The following is a 25185-nucleotide window of genomic DNA, read 5'->3' as shown; positions in this document are numbered from 1 at the left end:
CCGTAGGAGATATTGAGTAAATACGGCATGGAGGTGCAAGAGGTATCCAATTGATGGGTCAGGAGGATAGAGGTGGAGGGTGGTGGTGCAGAATTTATATTACCAACTTGGTACACTACTAACTGGTCTTGCAACATTATTTAACCAAGTGTAAGAGGCCACAAAAATCATTTCTTCTTCATCATCATCCACTTCAATATTCCATAACATGGTAAAATGTGGATTAGATAGATGCGTTTTTGATGCAAAAAAAAAAAAGAAAAACAACTCAGCCACGCATTCCAATTCCTAATGAATAAATTACATTGACAGTTCCAACGGAGCATGAAGGGGGAGAGAATATGTTAATGGTTTTCCTTCACAAGGCGGCTCCATGAAAAATTCATGGGCATCTCACTGACCGAGATGATGGCAATCACTAAATTGCTCAGTGATTCCCGGTTGGAGAGAGAGCCTTTCCCTTTCCAAAGTCCCAAATTTTGTACTTGGTCCACAGTGAAATTCCACAGACTTTTCCATGGTCAATCAAATTGCATGATTTACCGCCAAATAATTTGGTCACTCCGGAAATGAATTCCAAGCATCTTGAGGTGTGTTTGCAGCATCAAAAGTTGGTTAAAATTTCACATCACATTCCATTGATGTTTGTTAACTTTATAAAATACACAAACTCACGGAAGATGATATAATGATGGGTTTGTGGACTGAAGGAAATGATTCAGGTTTTTCTCACTAAACCTCTTTAATGCTTCATGGAGCTTGTCTAAATGAATTGCAACCATAATGCACAATTTAATGGTCTTAATCTGATTACAACACAAAATGTATTTTGTGGTCTTGAATAGTGAGAAAAACATGTGGAAGAAGATATTAATGTCAGTGAAAGAATTCCATCAATTCATCACAAATCATGTTTTAGATGGCAAAAGTTATTTCTTCTTTTAACAATTAAGAGGAAATTCTTGTAGGGAAACTGAGTTAAAATTGTGGCAAAGCTAATATCAATAAATTCCATTCCTTCCAAAATGAAAGAAACCTTCATGAACTTCCTTATATATCCAAAGTTTAAAGGCATTCAAGCCAGGGTTAAGCACAATACCATACAGTCAGTTTGATAGTGCATTCCAGTAATTCTTTTATCACAAAAAATGAATTAATAGTCTCCAGTTCGCCTTTTCTGTCTGCACTGCTCCAATTAAAAGACTTTTTCTTTACTAAAATTAGGTTTTGGAAAATGACAGGAAAAGCTCATTTCCCATCGGGATATAAGAAAATGGAATTCAACAGAGTTGTAGAGCGGTAAATTTTCTATAAGAATGTGCTAATTATAAATCTCTCAAGATGTTTCAGAGCTCGTGGAAAAATGTTACAAAAACATTGCTTTTACCACATTTCTCTCCAGGTTCCACTAATGAAGTACTTATTAATATATTTAATTTTTTACTGCTACTCTGTACAATGCCATAAAATTTTGAATCAATATCAAAAGAAAATTAAATGTTAATGGATAATAATATATTGGTCTTTGTTTAACTTGGACCAATGAAAGCCCAAACAAATGAGAGACTTACACTTCTTCCACTGATTCTTAAAAGAACTTATGAGTTGATTGAATAAAGTATTTTGTAGTTAGTACAGTAAGTATTCTATCTATTTTATTACTGCCCATTTTAATTGACATTTTTCGGGTTAAGTATGCAGTATTGTCAACAGATCTGGAAATAATTAGTTGACACTACTGCATAAAATTATTAAAAATAATGTTGCATTACATAACACGTCAACATGCACAGATTAAACTAGAATAGTCCGGAAATTCAAACAAATCCGATTAGCTTGAAGGAAAGAGTACCCCGGATCGGAATGTTAAGAGACATGATCGATATTTAGTTGATCGGTATATTAGTGATCCATTTAACTATATCTGCGAATTTGAATTTAAAATTTCTGCAATAAATTAATAAAAAATAGATGTAACTGCAACTATTTATTTTGTATCTCGGATCGTCACGAATTTAATCAGGTATCTCACGGAAAATTGGTTTTATAAATTAAATGTGAACTAATGCACTGCATTCTTGTGAATGTGAAATGGTAAAAAGTAGCTAATAATTTTTAAAAATTCATTTGAATTGGTGCTATAACATGGTAATAACCTAACGATCCGAGGAACACTGCCAATCGCTGATGCTCTTCTCTTATACATATTTAATCTAGAATATAGTTTATAGAGAACTCAAACATTTTTGATCAGTAGGGTAAATTAAGCTAATTCAAAACCTGCTCCAAATGGGAATTTTTCGCTACTCCAAATGGAAACATTATTGTTTTCACGATTAAATACAATACTAAATTATTATATTTATATATTTTCCATAACACAGTTTCATCATTAGTTAATTTTGCTCCAAATAAAGCGAAAATCCATTCATATTCACAAATTTTAATTTGTTAATTTCTCAGAAAAATTAATAGTGTACCTTTTCATACTTGAATTTTTCATCGATCGACAATGTTTTCCAATTAAAAACACAATGAAGTGACTGTTGTTTATTCGTTTTTTTTTTAATATTTATGTCATATTTCTAGCTAATTTTAGTTAAATTATGTGCTAATCTTTATTGTTAACGGTACGTGAAGTTTTCAAATGAAATAATTACTTATTTCGTGAACAAAAAGGGTTTTTCTGAAGTGTCTGCAAATGCTTCAATAGGAAACTCCAGAAATATATTTTTTTGGAGAGCTTCTTTTATTGTTTTAGATGGGAAAGGTGAAAAAACCAGGAATAAAAACAAATCCTGCATGCACTCAAGGGCAACTCAACAAGGTTTTGGAAGCCTTTCGTTGCAGTTTCACTTACACTGTTTGTCTCCAATTAGAAACTTTCCCTTGTCTCATTTTGGATTCATTTGTTTCCAATTGAAGCATTTTACGCTGTCGTATTTTTCTTGTATTTAAGAGGTTTTCAAATTATTTCAAAAGAATTTTCACTAAACAGTAATATTCTGGAAGAGTCAAGGAGCAAATTTATGTAATTCTCTTCAGAAAAAATATAAACTTAATGTGTTGAATCTTCTGTCAAAGTTAAAGCGTGTGGAAATGGTTTTCAATTAGAACATTTACCCTGTTTTTGTAAAAACGGTCAGCAAAAAATTATTTAGTCAGTAAAAAACTAGTTTTCATTAGTAAAAATGTTGGAATGGTCAATAAGGTTTGTAATTTCGGTTTGAAACATTTCAATTTAGCCATAATAGCACCGGCACACCTTTTAGACCAGGAAAATTTTATAAAATCGAAATTCAGGTCCCTTTTAATCCCAAACTTTTGTATAAGTCCATCACACTCTGTCGCACTCTTCTTCCTCTTTTAAGCATCAAATTAAATTCAATTTAGTTCAATCTAATTTTGAGAGCGAAATGGTGTGACAAATATATGGAAAACGTCTGAGAATAAAAAGGTACGTGAATTTTGATTTAATTAAGTTATTTTTATCCAAAAGGTGAGCCGTAGCCATAAAAAAATCAATTTTGGTATTAAAAAATTGGGTTTGGGTGGTAAAACAAATAATTGATGTCAGCAGATAATTAAATCTGCTAAAATACTATATCATTTTCACATTTATCACCTAAGGTAGTAGAGAAAACTAAATTAAATTTTATTTTCCATTTTGTTAAATTTAATTTGACGATTTTGATTATTTATTCCTCCACACCTTTTAGTTCGGTAAATTTTCATGAAAACAAAATTTGTGTTCCTTTCTTCCTGAAAAGATTTGCATAAGGCTATCCTACTCTTTCGTTCTCAAAATTGGACTGAACAATATTTAATTTCGTGTGATGTTCAAAAGAAGAAGAAGAGTGCAAAAGAGTAAGATAGACATATGCAAAGCATTTAAGAAATAAAAGGATGTGAATTTTGAGTGTATGGAATTTTCCTGATCTAAAAGGTGTACTTGAGCCAGGGGCCTCTCAACATTTCATTTTTCCATACGTTTTTGCATAGAGGCACTGAAGACTATTCGCAAGTTTTTTCCTAAAGAGAATTGACTTATCAGTCTGATATAATTCGAAATCGAGTATTAAAAGCTATCTAAAACTACATATTGCATAATGTTCGCCATACTAATACCAGAACTACAAGCAAATTTGTTTAAGTCGCGGTACAATTTCCGCAAGATTTTTACAAGGAAAAGTAAAAAATAGCTTCACTTTTTTAATGCTTGATGGGCCCCTGCCTGAGCCGTTACCACCAATTGGTAATATTGATGTACTACTGTCCAAAAGTGATTTTTATTCTAGCCAAAATTGATTTTGGTCTGACTAAAACAGATTTTGAAACTTGATAACCAAATTTGATTATTTCGGTGTCTACATTAAATTTGCACTCCTCGTTTCAATTTAACAACTTTCCAGTTTGAATTTATCATTTTCCAAATTTACAATTTTTCTGTCTAAACTGTTTTCTTTTTCTCAAAAACTTTGCTTTTCTTACGGACCAGAACAGGTTTTTATTTGACAAAAACAGACTTTTACCCAGAACTAAACATATTTGACAAAACTTAATCATTTTTAGCTGACCAAAATTGATTTTTTACCAACCAAATTTAGTTTTATACTGACCAAATTAAATTTATACTATCGTTTTACTGATCAGTTTTAACAGTTTGAATTTCTCACTATTTTTATGTGATCAAAATAGATTTTGATACTGACAGAAACCGATTTTTCTGACCAAAATAAACTTTTATAAATTTTTTACTGACAAAACTCACTTTTTTCTTTTCTAATCATTTTTTACTATTTTTTACTATTCAAATTCGAATAATTTACTAACCAATTTGAATTTATCTGTGCCTAAATTTACAATTTCACTGCTCAAGCTTTTTTCGACTAAATTTACTGTTTTTTTTACCAAAATCAATTTTATTACGAAAATAGTTATTTATACTGACAAAAAATTGATTTTTCTGACCAAAATATTTTTTTTACTGATCTAAATCTTTTTTTGTGATTAAACTTAATTTTTCTCTATTGACCAAAATTGAATTTTTACTACCCAAATTCGATTAATTTACTGACTAAATTATACTGATCGTTTTATGTCAAAGACTAACCAATTTGAATTTATCACTATTAAAATTTACAATGTTATGGCGCTGGCACACCTTTTCAATTGAGTAAAATTCAATCGATTGAAATTTTTCCTATTACTCTTTCAAACTGAAATCAGATACAGCTGTCTCTTTCTGTCAAATGAAATTTCAAATTAAAATTGAAAATGAAATTGAAATTTCAATTTTCATTTGACAGAAAGAGACAAACATATCTTATTTGAGTTTGAAAGAGCAAGAGGTAAAATTTCAATCGATTGAATTTCACTAAATTGAAAAGGTGTGCCAGCGCCATTACTGCTCAAAATGTTTTTTTTTTCTGGCCAATATATAGTTTTTTTATTCATCAAAAGAAATTTTTAAGTGACCAAAATAGATTTTGATATTTACAAAAATCGATTTTACTGATCTAAATAATATTTACTAATAAAACATACCTATTTTTCTTTGTTGAATAAAATTGATTTTTACTAATCAAATTCAATTAATTTACTGGCAAAATTCAATTTATTGGGTAAGTGTGCCAAATTTCGGCATATTTGCATGCAAGCGCCAAAGTCTCAAGGTTGAAATGTAATATTTTTAATACAAGTTGAATTTTTTATTCCTTTCTCTTAAGAAGTGTTGCTTGGAATCTTGTGGATAGTTAATCGTCTTTATTTTCTCTAAAAATAATTCTTAATACATTTTAAAATGAATAAAAATGTAGACATAGCTTTTGTGGCCTATTTCGGCCACCTTTATTCTCATAGTTCCTTGCCCTTCAGCAATTTTTCCAATGTGTTTTTCGCATCATCTCGTATATCCAAACTACATTTTTTTTTGTTTTTTTCTATTGTATAAACTTTAGAGTATGAAAAAACTAAAAAATCATGGAAATTCGAGGAACAAAAAAGGTGGGCGGAATTGCAAGCTGGCCGGAATTTGGCACACTTACCTTACTTTTATTTATATATGAATTTGTACTGGATGAATCTACAATTATACTGCCCAATCCGTTTTTTCATACTAAATTCGCTTATCTTTAGTGACTTTAAAAATTTTTATTTTAAAAAATAGATTTTTGTACTGTCAGAAAATTGATTTTCTACTGAGCAAAATAGATTCGTTTACAGACCTAAATTGATTTTTTGCTGGCTTAAATAATTTTTTTTCAGATTAACCATAATTTTTCATTGCTAACCGAAATTAAATTTATACCGATCGTTTTAAATTGAAAACTGACCAGTTTAAAGTTATACTGACCGATTTTACATTTTTACTAACCAAAGTCCTTTCTCTAACTAAATTTTACTTTTCCTACAGACCAAAATAGTTTCTTTTATAACCATATTTTCTAACTGTGCATTTTTACCAAAATACTGATCATTCTATTGCAGCGACTGCAGACTTAAATTTTATTGGTCTTTTACTTCATAATGCCATCGTGAAACCTCATGATATTTTAATTGCTTGAAAGTAAGGTTTAGGAATTCGAGAAAGTTCCTAATGCATAACTATTATAATTTTAATAATTCATGAAAAACTAATTGTGGATATAATGAAAGTGTAAAATTTTTATTCTTACCTTAAAATTTCTTGTCTTTAGCTATTTTCAAGTTTTCTTTTCAAATTCTTAAGTTTGCAGATTTAGTACTACAATTAGTATTACTTTCCTCTACTAAAAGTGAAAGTGAAGTAAGAAGTTGCATAGAATAGAATTGATTTTGTTCATCTTTAAATAATTTACAGTTTGAAGCACAAATTGAAAGAGATATTTTTCATTTTTTTCAATTAATTGGCATTTAATTTGTTATTAAATCCTCCTTTTGCAATTTTTCATCTTTCATTATTGCCCAAATAATGACTGTAAATGATCAGCCGCCAAGATCACAAGCCAAAAATGACCAAAATGCTTAATAACAGCCCGGTGAAAGATGATCTTCTCCTCAATGAGTACATTCAAGAATTTCCCTGACCATGCTTCATCACTCTTTATCGCCGAAAAACACTTTGAGCCAAAGCGCCAAAATGGCCCAAGATGATGCTAAAGAGCAATAAAATATTGCAAGAAGAGGCATCAATATCATGGAATTTGGCGTAAGATGATAAAAAGAGGAACATCATGGCTTTTTTTTGTGCTCAGGGTTTCACAGTCAAACCACAACAAAAAAAATGTGCCAATTTTTTTTTTGTGCAGCACCGGCTCTTTAACTTGCATTTTTTCCCGCCGTAACGAAAATTTCTTTAACGCTCAATTGGTCCCTATATCTCGTCTTTTGGAGCCCCATCTCACTCTTGCACGCACGAAATTGCTCTTTCGAATTAACCTGTAGCCACTGGATGGCATGTGAGAGATACCTGTGCGAAAAGTTCTTGTGGGGCTGGTGTTTTATCTTCTCTTGGGTGCTGCTATGTATTTACATTCGGCCCCAAAAAAAAGGCGAGCTGCCGATGAAGATATATGTGAAAGACAATTTTCCCTCCAAAAGAGCGACGTGTGTGATCGATTTTAGGTTCTTTAAGGCGCACTTTATTGGGGCTTTTAGGGGAAGAGCATGAGGAGAAAGAATTGTTGTTCTTTCTCCTCAACAAAAATTTCACTGAACGAATCGCGAGCCACTTTGGACACCAAGATTGCCGCAAAATTACTTGCAATTGAAATTGATGAAATTGATGTGGATTCTATGTGCCAGTGGGGCTGTTTCGGACACTAATTGGAGTTCTGACTCTATGATTAAATTGCAGAAAGATATGGATAGTTCTTGTATATCGACTGTTACATTAAATTTAGAAGTGAAAGTCAGAATAGATTATAAGATGAAGTAGTACAGTTTTGTGTGCGAAACAACCCCATGAGAGGTATTTTTTTAAGATAATAATTGAAGAGTAGATAAACCACTTTAAATTTATAATTGTTTACATTGAAAAATTACAAAGTTCGTTATATAATTTTAATTTTATTCTCGAAGAATATTAACAAATTAGTTTTATTAAAATTAAATGGATAATCCTGTAGTTGTCGCTTGAGAGAAGATACAGCACAGAATCAAAATTCTTTTCTTCCCAGAACTTTCGGTGCTTTACGCACCGAAGTCAGAGGAAGCCGAAATCAACCGCGATAGAATGAAAAATGTTATAGCAGAGGAATAATAATAATAATAATAATGCTGGCACAACATTCCATGAAGGAACAAGGCCTTCCCACAAGGGGATTTCTAGACATGCATTATTACTTTTTCTTGTACTGGATGAGGTTGTCAGTCCCATGCCACGTGAAATCAAGTGCAGTGAAGCTCACTGGATGCAATTCGAACACCTTTAACGCCAGAAAAATTCCTAGTAACCTAAAGGGGATTCGAACCCGGAACACAGCAGAGGAAAGTTTTAATTTATTTAAAAATTATCATTGTGAAGTCTAAAAAGTGTATAACCAGAAAAGACATCATTCCTATCTCCAACTAAGACGGAGTCCCAGAAGAACCTAGACATTTTCGACCACTGAAGAAAGTGCGTAGAACACCGAAAGCTCTGGGAAGAAAAAATTTTTACCGACGACTACCGGATTATTTATTTAAATTAAACTCAACGTCGGTTTTTCCTATTGGTTTTATTAACCCTTTAAGGACGATTGGGTCACCCGTGACCCAAAAATGAAATTTTTCCTACGGCCTTCTAAAGCTGTACTTTGCTCTAAAAAGTTAGAAAAAAATTATTTTTTCTGACCCTCGATTTTTGACCTTCTCGTGCTTAAAGGGTTAAAGGCTTTTCCAAAAAAAAAAAAAATTGAACAACATACAGGAAAGTGCCCATACTTCGCACAATCCCAAGCTTCATAATGACTAAAATTTTTCTATGATTCTTAATAAATGTGGCTTTTCATACCCATTTTCGAAAAACAATGGGAAAGTGTCCTGTTTTTGAAATACATTACGAAGTCACATTTATTCAGAAACAGGAAAAATTTAGTAATTACTAAGCTTGGGATCGTACAAAGCATGGGCACTTTCCCCAAAATCCCATAAGCTCCGCAAAACATTCACAAGGAATATGGAAGCAGAAATACGAGGTGCTGTTAATTGTGTTTGTCCTTATTTGCAACGGGTATTTTATAGAGTTTCTTTAAATCGTAAAATTCACTTTAGAAACCACTTGGGCATATCGATTCATACGCCTTATTAAGCATTCTTATGCATATTATAAGCACCAATTAATAAAAAGCGCAAAAGTGTTAATAATCAAACAACGGTCGCTTTTATACTAAAATGGCCATAACTGGCCATAAGTGGATAAAAGTAGCCAAAAGTGGCCAAAATTGGTTAATATCCAAGGGGTAACTCATTTCCATTTTTTCTGACAATGGTTTCTGGTTTATCGGGCTTCGCCATTCAGAAATTGAGTTTCTCGGGTTTCGCGATGCAATTTTTGGGTTTCTCGGGTTTCGCGAAGCGTTTCTCGGACAATTGACGAGGGTTTCTCAATATGAGTTACCCCTTGCTAATATCCCTTAGTTATCGAATATGATGCCATAACGTATTTAATAAAGCAAACCTGTAGTCTCCTAAATGCATGTCCAAAGCTCTAAACTGAAGCTTTGATTTAAGAAGTACGATTTGGGGAAGATGGGGCAGTCTCACACACTTAAATTTTTTTTGAATATTCATTATCTAAGCGAGCATGAGCCACATGGGGATCTCAATGGCGCAATAGGCAAGACCGTTGGGTTTTGGGCGGATGAGATCTCTGACTCGACTCTCAAAGTTGTGAGTTCGAGTCCCGTCCAGTGCAAGCAACTGAATGTCTAGAAAAAGTAATTTTCACTGTGATAAAACGTTACAAAATGCACCACCTGTGCCCAAAAAAACTCTGAAAGCATAAAAGAAGCATCCATACTGCGGAAAGGTTTTCCTAAACGGTTTGCGGAAACTTTGTATTTTACATTTCGTATTTTACATGTTCGCATTTCACATTTCATCTTTCATACATTTTGTACAAAAATTGAACCATCTGCCATACATTTTACACAAGCATCGACCAATAAAATAATAGAATTGCAGTTTTATGAGGATGAGGATGATCTAATTATCAGTAGCGCCTGTTGAGGCAAAAGGAAATATTCTGTGCTTTAGGAAGATATCAGTATCTTTTTTTGGGACAAAGGGAAATTTTCTGTGCTTTTTGAAGTTATCAGTAGCTGTTGAGGCAGAGGGAAATTTTCTGTGCTTTGGAAAGTTATCAGTAGCGCCTGTTCAATTCTTGTACAAAATTTATGAAAGACGAAATGTGAATTACGAAATGGTAAAATACCAAATGTACTAGAATGCAAAGTTTCCGTAATACGAAATGTGCAATACAAACATGTAGAACACGAAATGTAAAATACTAAGTTTCCATATCCCTTCCTAGACGGTCTACACATGGACTGAACAGATTCTTCCATCACGGAATATAACAGCAATGTAACATGATTACATTGTAACAAGGTATACCGATACGATTAATAATTATGAGCCATATTCAAATAAGTTAAATCTCGTAAATTTCTCTTGGATATTGGATATCTAAAAATATATAGCACAATTCCTAGATATTCATTTATGGTTCACTACTGAGTCTGTTAAAGAAGCCAAATTATTTTCTTATCTTTTAAAAGATTTATAATCAACATTTAAGGTAAAGTACCCTCTAGTCGGCCGGTTCTTCAACTAGGCCAGTTGAATTATTTAACCAATTTTTTTTAACGTTTTATAGTCAATTTCTATGAAATTTTCACTGATTTACGCTATATATGATATAATGCACCTTATAATGTTAAATCAGTAAGACCATATTATAACAAATCTAAGTAAATTGAATAAATAGTCGCACTGGCCGAGTTAAGAAACCGGCCGACTACAGGGTACTTTACCTTAAATGTTCATAATTCAAATTGCAGATTGAAATACTTATAAAACTTCTAAACTCCATACCAACCCAAGAACCAAGACTTTGACAAATCTTTTAATGTACCTTTAAAAGACTTATAATGAGAACTTTGTGTTTAAATTTATGTAGAAAGTGTTAACCCACTTAAGAATGCACCACTTTACTTTTAGTAGGCTCAGAGATGGAACCAAGAACGCTATAAGCAGATTATAAGTATTTTGGATCTATAATATCTTACTCAGAGAATTGTACAAGAATTTATAGATTATATAGAAAAGAGAATACTTGTGTACGCTCTATTTTACTTATAAGGTTCAATGGAATCTGTTAAGTTGATTTAGTAATAAAATACTAGTAATTTCAAAAATTTATTAATTATTACACATCGTCGTATAAGAGTTTCAGACTAGTGCCTTAGCCCAGTTGACGAGTACCTTGATATCCTAATAGAGAATTTAAGTGGTTTTTTCAAAATATAATGAATCATTTATACTAAATATTTAATCTAAAGTCATTTTACTGCTTGAACTCAAAGAGAGAGCAGTTAGGGTCGAAGGAACACCTCTTCGACACGGAACCCCTATTAACACTTTTGTCAAAATTATGAAATGTATTTAATGTATCTGGTAAAATGCAAGTAATATGATGTTTTTTTCTGTAATTTCATATTCGAAATCGGTACTGGAAGTATCAATAAGTATGACATGATAAATTCTTAAAGTGTCAATAGGTGTTCCTGTCACTCTATATAATCCATTTTTTTCCAACTTGTCAGCGTCCTAGAGTTTAAACGGTCTAAGATATCAATCAAAATTTACTATCGTAAAATATACTATCCGGCTAGTAAAATCTACCATCCGGATATTAAAATCTACTATCCGGGGATATTAGAATTCACCATCCGACTATTAGAATTTACTATTCGTAGGATAGTAAATTCGAGAGGGTAGCACGTAGATTCTACAATTTTTGTCAGTCCGATCTAATATCGCGTTTGCTGGGTGACTTTTTTACTATTCGCCCATTAAAATTTTGTATGGAGAATGGTAAATTTTACCATCGACATTTTTTTCGGTAGACGATTTCAATAAGCATTTGTTGATTCTCCCTTCTCTAACCCCTCTTACCAAGACCTTAGGTGATGAGACCTATTTTGACTAAATTCTAATACGTGAAGTGATCATTTATAAAGCTCAGTGCGATTAACCCTTTAAGGACGAATGAGACACCGGTGTCAAAAATACAACACTATTTTTTCGAACTATTCAGAGAACAAAATAAATTTATATAGTCAAATAAGCTGTTTTTGTTCTCGGGACACAGGTGTCCCACTTGTCCTTAAAGGGTTAACAAAATAAATACAGTAGAGCCTCGCTATAGTCCATATTTGGTTCCAGATTTGACACTTGGGTCGCATTATAGTCCATGTCATTTTTTAAAATTATCAACGACTTTTAGTATTGAAATTGCTCGACGGCTTCCACTTTTCTTTGCGATTGTGGTACTTGTCCTCGCTCTCTTCATTATGGATCACAATTATCACAACTACTCAATAAAGTTTGCCAAAAATATTAAAATAATTATGACAACATTTCATGTCGCGTACTAAAAAACATAACCTAACTTAAAATGCTTAAAATCAGTGTTTTGAAATCAACGGTCGATAAATTGTGGACAATAGAGCGATGGCCTATAGCGGGGTTCTACTGTAACAAAATTCGTATCATTCTGCGTGACCGTGCTCAGTACCATCCTGTATCCTTTATCAATGTAATCCCATGTAAACCTTTGTCCTCAATCAAGCCAAATTGACAAATCATTCATAAGTTTCATAATAAAATTTATCTTAAAAAAAAAAATGAATACTTGAGACTGATTTAATCACATAGAATATTTTACTCCCGTTGCGTTCTTTGATTGGTTAAGTCTTGTCTTGAATGATCGTATGTTTTAGCCAGGGGCGTGACATTAGCTCTGAAAAATGCGACGAGTTTTAGTGTAATTTTTTTTCCTAATTCGTACACATTTCACGAGATATCTCCAAAACTACGTAGGTTGCCAATTTGGGGTTTTCGGTTGCCTTTAGGTTATTAAATTGGCTTTTATGTTGTATTAGTATTATTTCCTAGTTCATTCAACAATGACAGAAAAGAGCTAATAAACTCAAATGTTTTTTCGGCACGCTAGAAACATATGCGAAACATAGAAAACGTCCTGGTTGTAGCCAATAAGAAAAGGGCAAGGGCCCAAAATATTTTGCATAATTTAAATATTTGATAGATTTGAAGAATTGTATTTTCTTAGTGTCGATGTCGTCCTAAACAGCCCCCCCCTTACCCTTGACGAAATAATCCGGCGGTGCCGAATGGTAGCCTCCCGCGAGGAATCAATGTGTACGACTAAATATTAGTGGTTGGTGAGGCGGATGAATGGACAGGAGAAAAATTGTGGTCAGTCAGCATTGCAAATAAATCCGCGTTCCAGAGGCCGAAGATGAATTGGCCATTTACGGGCAAATTAGGGCTCCGGGACATGTTTAAATACTGCTCAAAATGGCATAATGCGTCAATCACGTAAATGGATATGGAGTGCTATCCGCCAGAAGTTCTCTCTCCATTGGACTTATAGCCAAAGAGACTAAGAGAGTGTCTTGTGGCCACAGAAAGAATTTCCATTGATTCCGATGCAATCGCAAAATCGTTGGAAATTCTTATCAATCTGGACGAGTTGTTTGTGCATCAAATGAGATCAAACACGATGATCTTTCACACGACTTCTTTTGATGAAAAATTGGAACAAAAAAAAGCCTCTCTTTCTCTGGTGTGGATTGCAATGGGCTTATTGGGGATTCATAATGAGGCACAGAGAGAAAGAAATTGATCCAGTGTATATGAGAAAATATACATATTGTTAATAATCAATTGATCTTTTTCGATTATTCTCTTAATCTTTCTCTTTCTTCTGATCTTTTGGCATTGGGTGTATTGGTGCATTGAGGCACCTGAGAAGCACCTGAACAGATTCTCAGATGGCATGTGGAACTTACGCATTATGCTGTTTTATAACCATCGATCGTCTTTATGTGAATATGTGTGTGGCACTGAAACGATATTTGGGTCAGTTTTTTTCCTCCTAAGCCATGATCATCATCATCATCAATTCGCGGCTCTGTTTTGTCCGTCTGTCGATCATCTCTCTCTCTGCGGAATTAACAGTATATTTTATACAAGCACGGATCTACCAATTGGCTATATACATATGCTATGCCATGTTAAAATCCATGCTGCCAATACTAGATCCAATACAGCATAGTATGCTGGGTATGCTAGGAGAAAGAAGAGCATGGGCAGCAGAAATGAGAGAATTTGGTCAGAAGGATCCGGAAATTGAAGTTGACTCTGTTACAAATAAAGTGCTAAATATTTCTTCTTTCTCATCCACCAAAGTACTTTTTTTTCTCATTCTTCAACTTCTTTCTCTCATGGAGCTTTTTTTTTTAAATGGTTTTATTTCTTTCTTCTCATGCACAGATTTTGGCGGGTGATGATGTCGAAGTGGTGAAGGCGGTCTCGCCAGATGAAGCACCAGAACGATCAGATGACCCAGATCAAGTGGCTCTAGAGTCAGTGGATCAGGAGGGAGCACCCACACTTCATTTTCAACATGGACCTCCGCCTCCGCCAGGACCAAGTAAGTTCACCAAAAAAAAACACCTTGGCTAGATAAAGGTTTGGTTGGTTTGGTAAGATCCAAAGGCGAAACAAGAAAAGGACGGATTTATCTGAAGATGGCTTTTAATTTCAATTCAATTTATATATTTCTTCTCAATTAATGCTTGGTTTCGTCTGCCGCCGACTTACCACTACCGATCTCACCAGGCCCACTCAGAAAACGACGTGTCTAACTTTCTATGGGATTTTCAAAAATATAGGTCTTGCTATCAAGAAAATTTTAAGACACGAATCAACCTATACCCGTTATACTTTGAATTTAGACTTGTTTTTTAAAACTGAACAACTAAGACCCGACGTGACTTGAGGACAAGTACTAAAAAGTGTTAAAAGATTTCCTTCAAAATTCAACGCACATCATAGCTTGATAGACCTGAGGAGATTTGAGGACCTTAACACCTGTAAATACTTAACTCAATGCAATTTATTTTCCTTCACTGAGAGAAATCCGAAAAAGTTAAAATAACATTCCGGAAATGTTAATTTTACCCTGCATTATTGATCCGAAATCGGTGTAAATATAACCCTTTTTAGCTCTATTATGGGTTAAAGTTACCCTTCTTTCATGTTAATTTTATCCTTAAAAGGTGTAAAATTAACATTAAAAAATGTTGATATATTTTTACGCCCAAAAAGTGTTAAAGTTATGAGGAAAAAAAGTTAATCGCACCCTCTTTTTTTTCTCAGTGTTTAGAAACTTAAAAAATACGGTTTTTCATAATTATCACTTTCATTTTTTCATGTATCACATCATACATTTTTTAAAATTTTTTAAACATTATTTGCTCAGTCTTACAAAATTTAACTACTATTTTTTGTTTAAAATATATTTTATTTCATGTTAGAAAATTGTTAAAAACTACTTTTTTTTCTAAAAGAGGGTGCGATTAACTTTTTTTCCTCATAACTTTAACACTTTTTAGGTGTAAAAATATATCATCATTTTTTTATGTTAATTTTACACCCTTTTAAGGGTAAAATTAACATGAAAAAGGGTAACTTTAACCCAAAATACACCTGAAAAGGGTTATATTTACACCGATTTCGGATCAATACTGCAGGGTAAAATAAACATTTCCGGAATGTTATTTTAACTTTTTCGGATTTCTCTCAGTGAACTCTTTCAAATATAAGTCGTTATACTATTAAATTTAATTGAAAAATCTATGATATATTTCACTTTCACATTTTATGTAAAATATAGTTTTAAGTTTTGATTTTTTATTTCAGAATTGATTTCAAATATCTATGATATTTTTTTCATTAAATACTTTCAAAATTGTTTTCAGAGTTGCAAATGTATCAATTTAATTATTTTTTCAATACGTTTGATCTATATAATATTGTTTTTTTTTGCCCTCTCATTGATGCTGAAATCCAAATTGTTTATAGTTGGAATAAAGAAAATTTACGCAGCTTGACAAAATTCAAAGGTGAACTTACGGCTCCTTTTATTTTTTAAATTATGGATCGAAGGCTTCAGGGTTCTGTATCGCTCCTTGGAAATTACAAAGGGCCAACTCACTTTTTGGCGATTTTGAAGTTTTAATACACTCAGACAGAGAATTTAATAAAATTTCAGATGATATGAGTCAATAAATTTCGTTATTAGAAAAGTTTTTCAAAATTTTACTCTTTATGATTGCTTGCGCGGTTTTGTTTGAAGTCAAGGGGCACAAAATAGATTTATCGTTCAAATTTTTGTGAAACAAGGGTTTAACTCAAGCAAGTTGATCCCTTTTCATTCTAATTTCATGAAAATTTGCGCATAATTTAGAATGACAAAGAGCTAACTCATAAAAAAACTTTTTTTGAAAGGTAAAAATATGTATGTTTCGATGTTTATGATAATGCTCACACAAATAGAAAAGAATTAAATTGTTTTTATTAACATACTTAATTGAGATAATTATTTATACAAAATTAAATCTTTCATGCTGTCTCCTGAAAAATGGCTCAGATTGAGTTGACCCCTTGTAATTTCCAAGGAGCGATATATTGTACTTATCACGACAATAACTCTTGTGCCTGAAAAATGCACAAAGAGAAAATGTGAAAAATGTAAAAAAAATCAAAAATATTGTATTATGATCTTACTTCCATTCTTGGAGTTGTAATCATTCACAGTAATTTCCTGATCATTAAGAACTGCGATGTACCATGTTCCGACAGGCCTTCTGTCTGGGAATTTCGCATTAAAATCTCAAGTCAGCTGGAAAATTGAAAATAAAGTTCTTTAACTCTTTAAGGACGAGAAGCTTTCCGCTGAGCGAAATTCAATGAAATCAAGTTTCGCTCGATATTGTAGCCTAAATAAGAGATTTATGGTTAAAAAGAAATTTTCCCATCCCTACACAGTAAAAAATTTCGGCAGGTATTTGTTCCAAAATTAGCTCGTCTACGGACACCCAAATTTTTGGAACAAATTTATATCTATTTTGGACAAATTTGTATGTATTTGGAATAAAAATGTTTTCTTCAGATACAATTTTGTTTCAAAAATATTTGTTCCAAAGTAAATTTATTCCAATATTTCGGTCAGTGGCCAAACGTTTTTACCGTGTAGGAATCCTGAAAAACTATCGGTCATATATGACCCAATCGTCCTTAAAGGTAAAAAAGCACAAAATTTTCCAGACAAACTAGTTTACTCGTTTGCTCTGTTATTTTTGAAAGATAAATAACTTGAATATATTTGTAATAATAAAAAAAATTAGAGTACGAGTAAAAATTAAAACGATCAAAAATTAATTTTAAGAAATCTCATTCAATTTTTGGTCTCAAAGAATCTTGAAGACTGGTACACAAAAACAATAATTTTTAATGAAAAATGTATTATTGTTTACTTCATTTTTAATTTTTGATATTCATCAAAACAAGTTTTGCATACTGGTAAGGAAATACAGAGATAAATGTCGCATGCCTCGCAAATACAATTGGTCTTATAATCCTTTTTTCTGATAGCACCATGTGCACCTCAGTTTTCTTCGAAACATATTTGATGGTAATGGGTAGGTGCAATGTTGCTTGTCTCTGGGAATTTAAGACGTACAATTGCACATTGCTGTGGATCCGGGAGTTCTTCCGGAGTTGATGCATTCTCGATGAAGACTTCAAAGTCCACTTCATCCACGTCTTGTTCCAAATATATTATGTCGCATTCGTTCAGGACAAGATTGTCGGCATCATCGCTATCTTCCGGGCATAATATGTGGATAATTTCGGGTTCATTGATCATGAAATTTTTTTTTCATTTTTGAAGTCATCTACAAAAGTTAAAAGTTATGAATTTACAACATTTACGTAGAAGTATTTTATAAATTATCAAAATATTACCTGCTTCTGTCAGTATTTCACTGGGAAATCTCAGTTAAATGATATTATCACACAATATTACACGAATAATTGACTATTCTATTGACGAATAATTGAAACATTCTGACCTCAAAACTTGGAAAATCCATTCGGTATTTTTTTACCTTTATGGACGATTGGGTCATATATGACCCATGAAAATTATAAAGCTTTCCTGAAAATACCAATAAACTATAATTTTTACTTTGTTGAGAAATATTATGTATAGTTATTATAGTTTCTAGTCCCAAAAGGTTTTTGCTTTAAAAAAATTAGAAATATTGAAAATATTAAAATGCAAGCACCAACGTGAAAATTTGAAAATTCGTTATTTTTGAGCTCAAATATTTTTTATATAGCAAATAGCTGGAGATTCACAAAAAATATCCTAGATTCCTACATCTTTCTACTTTGTGATTAGGTACAAACATTAGAAAGAAATAACTTCAGATAGTCGGGAAAAATTATTTTCTCTATGGGTCACGGGTTACCCAGTCGTCCTTAAAGGGTTAAGGCACAAATCCCCATGTCTTGATCCAAGAGTTGTGCCAGGACACGTTTCCAGAGAGCTGTTTTCTGAGTGGGTAAATGGCAAAAACCCTAAATCACAGATCGTATATGCCAAGATTAATGGAATATTCCTCAAGATTCAGAGTAATTTTAAATCGTAGACTTTTTGAATTCTTTCCCAGGTGCGCCTAAACTGGCATCCTTGGGACTAGGCCAGCCATTTGGACCACCACCACCGCCGCAACTCGCCTATCATGGACCTCCGCCTCCACTGCCAAATCATCCTCATGATCTGGGTCAAGACAAACTCTTCTCTCTGCCTCCTGTGAGCAATGACCTTTGGTCAGCTCCAGTTCCGGATATGCCCAAGATCATATCGCTGGACGTGAAGTGCGAGAAGGGCGGCATGAAGGTGTTCTTGCAGTTCGACAAACCCTTCTTTGGGATAGTCTTCTCCAAGGGGCATTACAGCAATATCAACTGCGTTCACTTGCCTGCAGGTTTAGGCAGGACCTCAGCGACTTTCGACATTGGGATCCATGCTTGTGGAACGTCAGGAAATACCGAGAATGGCCTGTATGGCTATGGAACGGAATCTGGCTCGGGGACCTACTTTGAAAATATCATTGTAATCCAGTATGACCCACAAGTGCAGGAGGTTTGGGATCAAGCCCGGAAGCTTAGGTGTACCTGGCATGATCAGTATGAGAAGAGTGTGACCTTCAGACCTTTCCCTGTAGATATGCTGGACGTGGTAAGAGCAGATTTTGCTGGAGACAACGTTGGATGCTGGATGCAGATTCAGGTGGGCAAGGGTCCATGGGCATCTGAAGTATCCGGATTGGTGAAGATCGGTCAGACTATGACCATGGTGTTGGCGATTAAGGATGATGATAGCAAGTTTGACATGCTAGTGAGGAATTGCATGGCTCATGATGGCAAGAGGGCTCCAATTCAGCTGGTTGATCAACGAGGATGCGTCACAAGACCCAAGCTAATGTCACGGTTTACGAAGATCAAGAACTTTGGTGCATCGGCTTCTGTGCTGTCCTATGCTCACTTCCAGGCCTTCAAGTTCCCTGACTCAATGGAGGTTCACTTCCAGTGCACCATTCAGATCTGTCGGTATCAGTGTCCTGAGCAATGTTCAGATCCTCTTCTTGATGTTCATCATCTATCTGCTGGTCCTGAACATCAATACGGTCCTCCGCCTCCGCTTCCATTGGACGCCTTCCTGCATGCAGCTGCCAGGAAGAGGGATGATCGTCGCGTGGGGAGAATTACTCGTTCAACGGATCCTGAGAAGGAGGTCGGACTCAACCGAGTCATCCGGGTTGTGTCATCAGGAGATCTCACTTTCCCCATCGACAGTCAGGCCAACGCAACTCAGCAGGAGACCATGGTGTTCCCAGCACGAGAGGATGGTCTCATCTGTATGACAACGCCCGGTTTCGCGGCCACGCTGGTCGTTCTACTGGGCATCCTCATTGTCTCCTGCCTCATGTCAGCCTTCCTCTGTGTCCGTCTCAGGCCATTCTCCCTGGCGGCCGAGAAGGCGCGCACAGTGGCCTTTACCAATCCAAACATGACCGTCGTTGGTACAATTCAGCGAGTACCTGCCCCATCTACGACTAAGAAGCGCTACTGCTTCTACACGTCTTCCTCGTGAAACATCCTACGAATTCCAAACAGTCGTTCACCCTCCATTGTTGTCCCAGATGCAGACGAAGGAGAAAAATCATCATGTTAATATTTGTACCTCATACGCCACAGATCATAGTGCAGACTTTGTGTCTTATGTTTAAGAATATCTTGTTGTAATCGTTTATATTTTAAAACACTAACACTGGTCCATATTCCAGGAAGGGCAATACCCTAAATTCTAAAAATCCTTGCTCTTAAAACAAAGGTCTGAAAGTACAGTACGACTCCAATAGAGTCAACACATTTGATTCCTATATACCTGTAATATTATAAGTTATTAAATTTTGTAGGGTAAGTGTGCCAAATTCCGGACAGCTTGCAATTTCGGTCATCTTTTTCGTTCCTCGAATTTCCATGAACTTTTGGATTTTACGAACTCTACAGATTATACAATGCAAAAGAATAACAAAAAATGTAGCTTCGATAAACTAGAAAATGTGAAAAGGCATAAGAAGAATTCCCCAAGGGCAAGGAACTATGAGAATGAAGGTGGCCGAAATAGGGCACCAAAGCTATATCTATATTTTTATTCATTTTAAAATGTAGGGTAAATTTGCCAAATTCCGGCCAGCTTGCAATTTCGGCCACATGTTTTGTTCTTCGAATATCCATGAACTTTCAGGTTTTGCATACTATAGAGAATATACAATGCAAAAATAACAAAAAATGTCGCATCGACGAGCAAGATGATCTGAAGAAGACATTGAAAGAATTCTTGAAGGGCAAGAAACTATGAGAATGAAGGTGGCCGAAATAGGACATCAATGTTACGTCTACATTCTAATTCCCTTTAAAAATGATTAAGAATGAATTTAGAGAAAATAAAGACGATAAACTATCTACAAGGTTTCAAGAAACACTCCTTATTAAAAAGTAACAAAAAAATCAATTTCTATTAGAAATATTACATTTCAAACTTGAGACTTCGGCGGTTGCATGCAACTATGCCGAAATTTGGCACACTTACCCTATTAAGAATGATTTTTGAGTAAATAAAGACGGTAAACTCATTACAAGGTTCCATGCAAGACTGTTTCAGAAGAAAGAATTAAAAAAATCAATTTGTATTTAAAATATTACATTTCAAACTTGAGACTTTGATGCTTCCATGCAACTATGCCGAAATGTGGCACACTTACCCTAGTTACTATTTCACTCGATAAAAATGGTCTCTGATTCTTACTTAAGCCTGGAATTTTACATATTTTTTCACGGTGTTAAAAATTTTTAGGGGTTGACTCTATCGGAGTCGCACTGTATAAATTGGTTATCTTTCTAAATCGGACTCTAACCTCAAAATATTTAAGAAATCCTAACCTCAATATCCTATTTTTGAGGTTAAGTTGTGTTAAATCAATTGAAACGTTATGTGTTTTAGTAAATCTTTCTTCAATGTCTATTCCAGAGGTGTGCAAGAACCGTTGAAACCGAATAAACGTCAATATAAGTTTGCTCTGGTAGCGTTTTGACCATTGACGTACATGTTTCATTTGACGTTTATTTGGTTTCAACGGTTCTTGCACGCCTCTGGTCTATTCTAACCCTACTTTTAAGAGCACTTCTTTAGGTATTTTCTTCAAATGATCGTTAGAAATTTTACAAACATCAAAAGAAAACTTGTATGTGTCATCCTGAAATATGAGCCAAAATCTCCATAGAGTACAAGAAGTCAAGCATTTTCACGAAGAAATTGCAGAACCTCTAACATTTTCACTATTCCAAAAAACTAAAAGTCAAACTACACTCACTGGATTCTTCTTCAGAACTTCCATCAAAGTATGAGACTGGCTCCACTATTTTTCGCTTATTTATCTATATTTACTATTTATTTTTATTTATTTGTAATTATGATTGGAAAAATCTGCTTCCACTTTATGTTTTTTTATCTATCACACAATTATTTATTTATTTATTTCGTTGTCCTAATTTATTTGTTTTTTTTTGTTTTTGTATAATTTTGAGCAAATTTATCTAGTGTATTTTCAATTGAAAAGATTATTATCGCCGCTTAGTCTTTTATTTGGACGAGGGATTATTTAGGAATGTGAGGTTATGTTGATGTTAATCTAACTTATACTCTTCGACAAATTTGCAACATTGCAAAAGATGGAAAACTTGAAATGGTGAAATTTAAGAACCCTGAGAATAGGGTTATGTTCAAAATTTGAAACTCTGTTATGAAATAACCTCAAAATAACATTAATATTACTCTCAGAAAAAAAATTCGTCTACTTTTAACGAATGAGATTAGGTTAGGTTAGGTCAGAAAGGTTTATGGAACGTCAAGAAGAGCCTTCTGAAAGTTTTCCTTATCAATCAGAGAATATCAGAAATGTAATTACAAAAAGCAAAGGTTTACTGAGAGATAACCTCAAAATTTTGTATCCTAAATCTATTGAAATGAAGCTTTCGTCAAGGTCAATTATAGCTTCCTATGACTTATATTGCTTCCTAAAATTTTTATTTGGAAGATTAAAATTAAATAATGCTCCTTGGTTGTGATTTTACTTGTAAGAAAAAATCCTACACATAACCTTCAAATTAAGGATACTCAAAAGTTACTTGAATATTCGTGTCGGAGTATTTGATTTGAAAACTACGGGAACAATTTATTTTCAAACACATCTCAGCTAAACCCTGAATAAATTGATACATTTTAAATACTTGTAGATTTGGTAAGGTTATGTAGCAATTAGAAAATTATTCCAAAACACTCACATTAAAGATTTTTCTTAATGAAAAGCTGTAAAATTTCAAGGTTTGAAAATATAAATTGACTAGAAATTTCGTTCAGATTCTTCAAAGTAATATTTTTGAGGCAATATTCCAATATTTATTTTCCGTTTTGGGGTTATGTATAACTTTTATGTAATTGCGTGAGCTTATTCACTCTGTTAAGAAAAAATTTAAGGCTTCCAAATTGAAAATTGATTAGAAAATCTGTTCTGATTCTTTGAAGTATTATTCGTGAGGCAATATTAAAATGTTTATTCTACATTTTGAGGTTATGTATAACTTTTATGTAATTGCGAGGGCTTTTTTACTCTGTTAAGAAAATTTTCAAGGACTCCAAATTGGAAATTGACTAGAAAACCTGTTCTGATTCTTTAAAGTGTTATTCTTGAGGCAATATTACAATGTTTATTCTCCGTTTTGAGGTTATGTATAACCTTTATGGAATTTTCTGAGCTTCTTCATTGCGTTAAAAAAGTATTAAAGGGATTAAAAAGAGAAATTAACTAGAAAGTGTCTTCGGATTCCTTGAAGTAGTAATGTTGTAGTAATATAACAATGATTATTCTACATTTTGAGGTTATGTGTGAACTTTATGCAATTTCGTAAGCTTTTTCATTCTATTAAGATTAGTCTTCAGGGTTTAAAAACAGAATTGAATAAAGAATTCGTTCAGATTCTTTAGAGTAATAATTTTGGGATAATATTACCATGTTTATTCTCCGTTTTGAAGTTATGTATAACCTTTATGCAATTTCGTGAGCCTTTTCACTCTGTTAAGAAAATCTAAAGGACCTAAAAACAGAAATTGACTTGAAAATTTAGTCGTGTCCTTTCAAGCATTTATTTTTTAAGGTAATATTCCAACATTTATTTCACGTTTTGGGGTTATGTATAGCATTTATGCAATGTCGTAAACATTTTCACTCTGTTATGAAAAATTTCAAGGTTCTAAATTGAAAATTGACTAGAAAATCTGTTCTGATTGTTTAAAGCTTTATTTTTGGGGCAATATTACAATGTTTATCCTCCGTTTTGAGGTTATTATATTACCATTATGCAAATTCGTGAACATTTTCACTCTGTTAAAAAAATTTCAATTGCTTAACAGAAATTGACTAGAAAATTTGTTCGTGTTCTTTCAAGCATTTATTTTCGAAGTAATATTCCAATTATTATGTAATAGGGAGATGATAATATTCCAATGTTTATTTCACCTTTTTGGAGTTATGTGTAACCTTTATTCAATTTCGCGATTTTTGCATCCGTTAAGAAATATTCCCTTATTTTAAAAATTTAAATTTTCTAGAAAATCTATTCATATTCTTTAAATTAAAAATTTTAATATAAAATTACTATGTTTATTTTACGTTTTGAGGTTATGTATAACCTCTATCGAATTTCGTGAGTTGTTCCAGTCTGTTAGGAGAAAAATTATCGGTTTCGGAAATAAGAATTGTGTAGTAAAGGGAGTTTGTTCAACTAAGCGACAATTTTGAGGTTATATGCTAATAAATCTTTTAGAATTTGAGGATATATATAACCCCCCCTCTGAGCAAAATATTATTTTACAAAAGAAAGTTTCCCAGTTCAACTAAATTTATTCAATTTATTAATAAACTGATCAATGTTTATTGAAGTTAATCTAACAAAACATATCCTCACCTTCCAAAATGACCTCTGGGCCAAATAAAGAATAAGAGGTTATTAAAATTAAAAATTGTTGTAAGAAATGTTGAAAAAAAAGTCAAGAAAGCGTTAATAGTGTAATTTTTGTTGGGTTTTGTAGTCGAAAGGAGGAGCAGATTATATTTATTTTATTTATTGGAGAATGTGAAGGAGGTTATAAAATAAATTTTAATTGTAATTTATTGTCAGAAGAAGAAGAGAGAAAAAAAATTACCGGGTAGAAAACGCCAAGTTGTTCAATTTAATTTATAATATAAAATTACTTTATAACACAGCATAGAGAGATGCATAATTATTGAGCATGATTTTCCAGGTTTGAAATAAATGTTTTTCTTCTCTTTTTAAATCTTGACTGGAAAATCATGCAGCGTAGCTATTAATTGTACCTGTAGCATTTAGGAAAGTGTCTCAGAGTGGCCAAAAAAAAGCAGCGCTAGAAGTGGCATGTCC

At 33.2% G+C, this 25185-nt stretch overlaps 1 protein-coding gene across 1 annotated transcript; it reads left to right on the top strand.

The window, feature by feature from the left end:
• Nucleotides 1–14400: 14400 nt before the first annotated feature.
• Nucleotides 14401–20854, top strand: LOC129805194 (uncharacterized). Its single transcript, XM_055852960.1, has 2 exons — nt 14401–14704; nt 18792–20854. The coding sequence occupies exons 1-2, from the start codon at nt 14515–14517 to the stop codon at nt 20276–20278; spliced, it is 1677 nt and encodes a 558-aa protein (XP_055708935.1). The 5' UTR covers nt 14401–14514; the 3' UTR covers nt 20279–20854.
• The last annotated feature ends 4331 nt before the right edge of the window (nt 20855–25185 follow it).

This window comes from Phlebotomus papatasi, chromosome 3 (assembly GCF_024763615.1).
Source record: "Phlebotomus papatasi isolate M1 chromosome 3, Ppap_2.1, whole genome shotgun sequence".
NCBI classification, from domain to species: Eukaryota; Metazoa; Arthropoda; class Insecta; order Diptera; family Psychodidae; genus Phlebotomus; species Phlebotomus papatasi.
Note: the sequence above shows the minus strand (reverse complement) of the source record. Positions and strands in the feature narration are given on the sequence as shown.

Coding starts and splice junctions, on each gene's coding strand:
- LOC129805194 (XM_055852960.1), top strand. CDS start 14,515: ATGGTTTTATTTCTTTCTTCTCATGCACAGATTTTGGCGGGTGATGAT. Junction 14,705..18,791: donor TCCGCCTCCGCCAGGACCAA/GTAAGTTCACCA, acceptor ATTCTTTCCCAG/GTGCGCCTAAACTGGCATCC.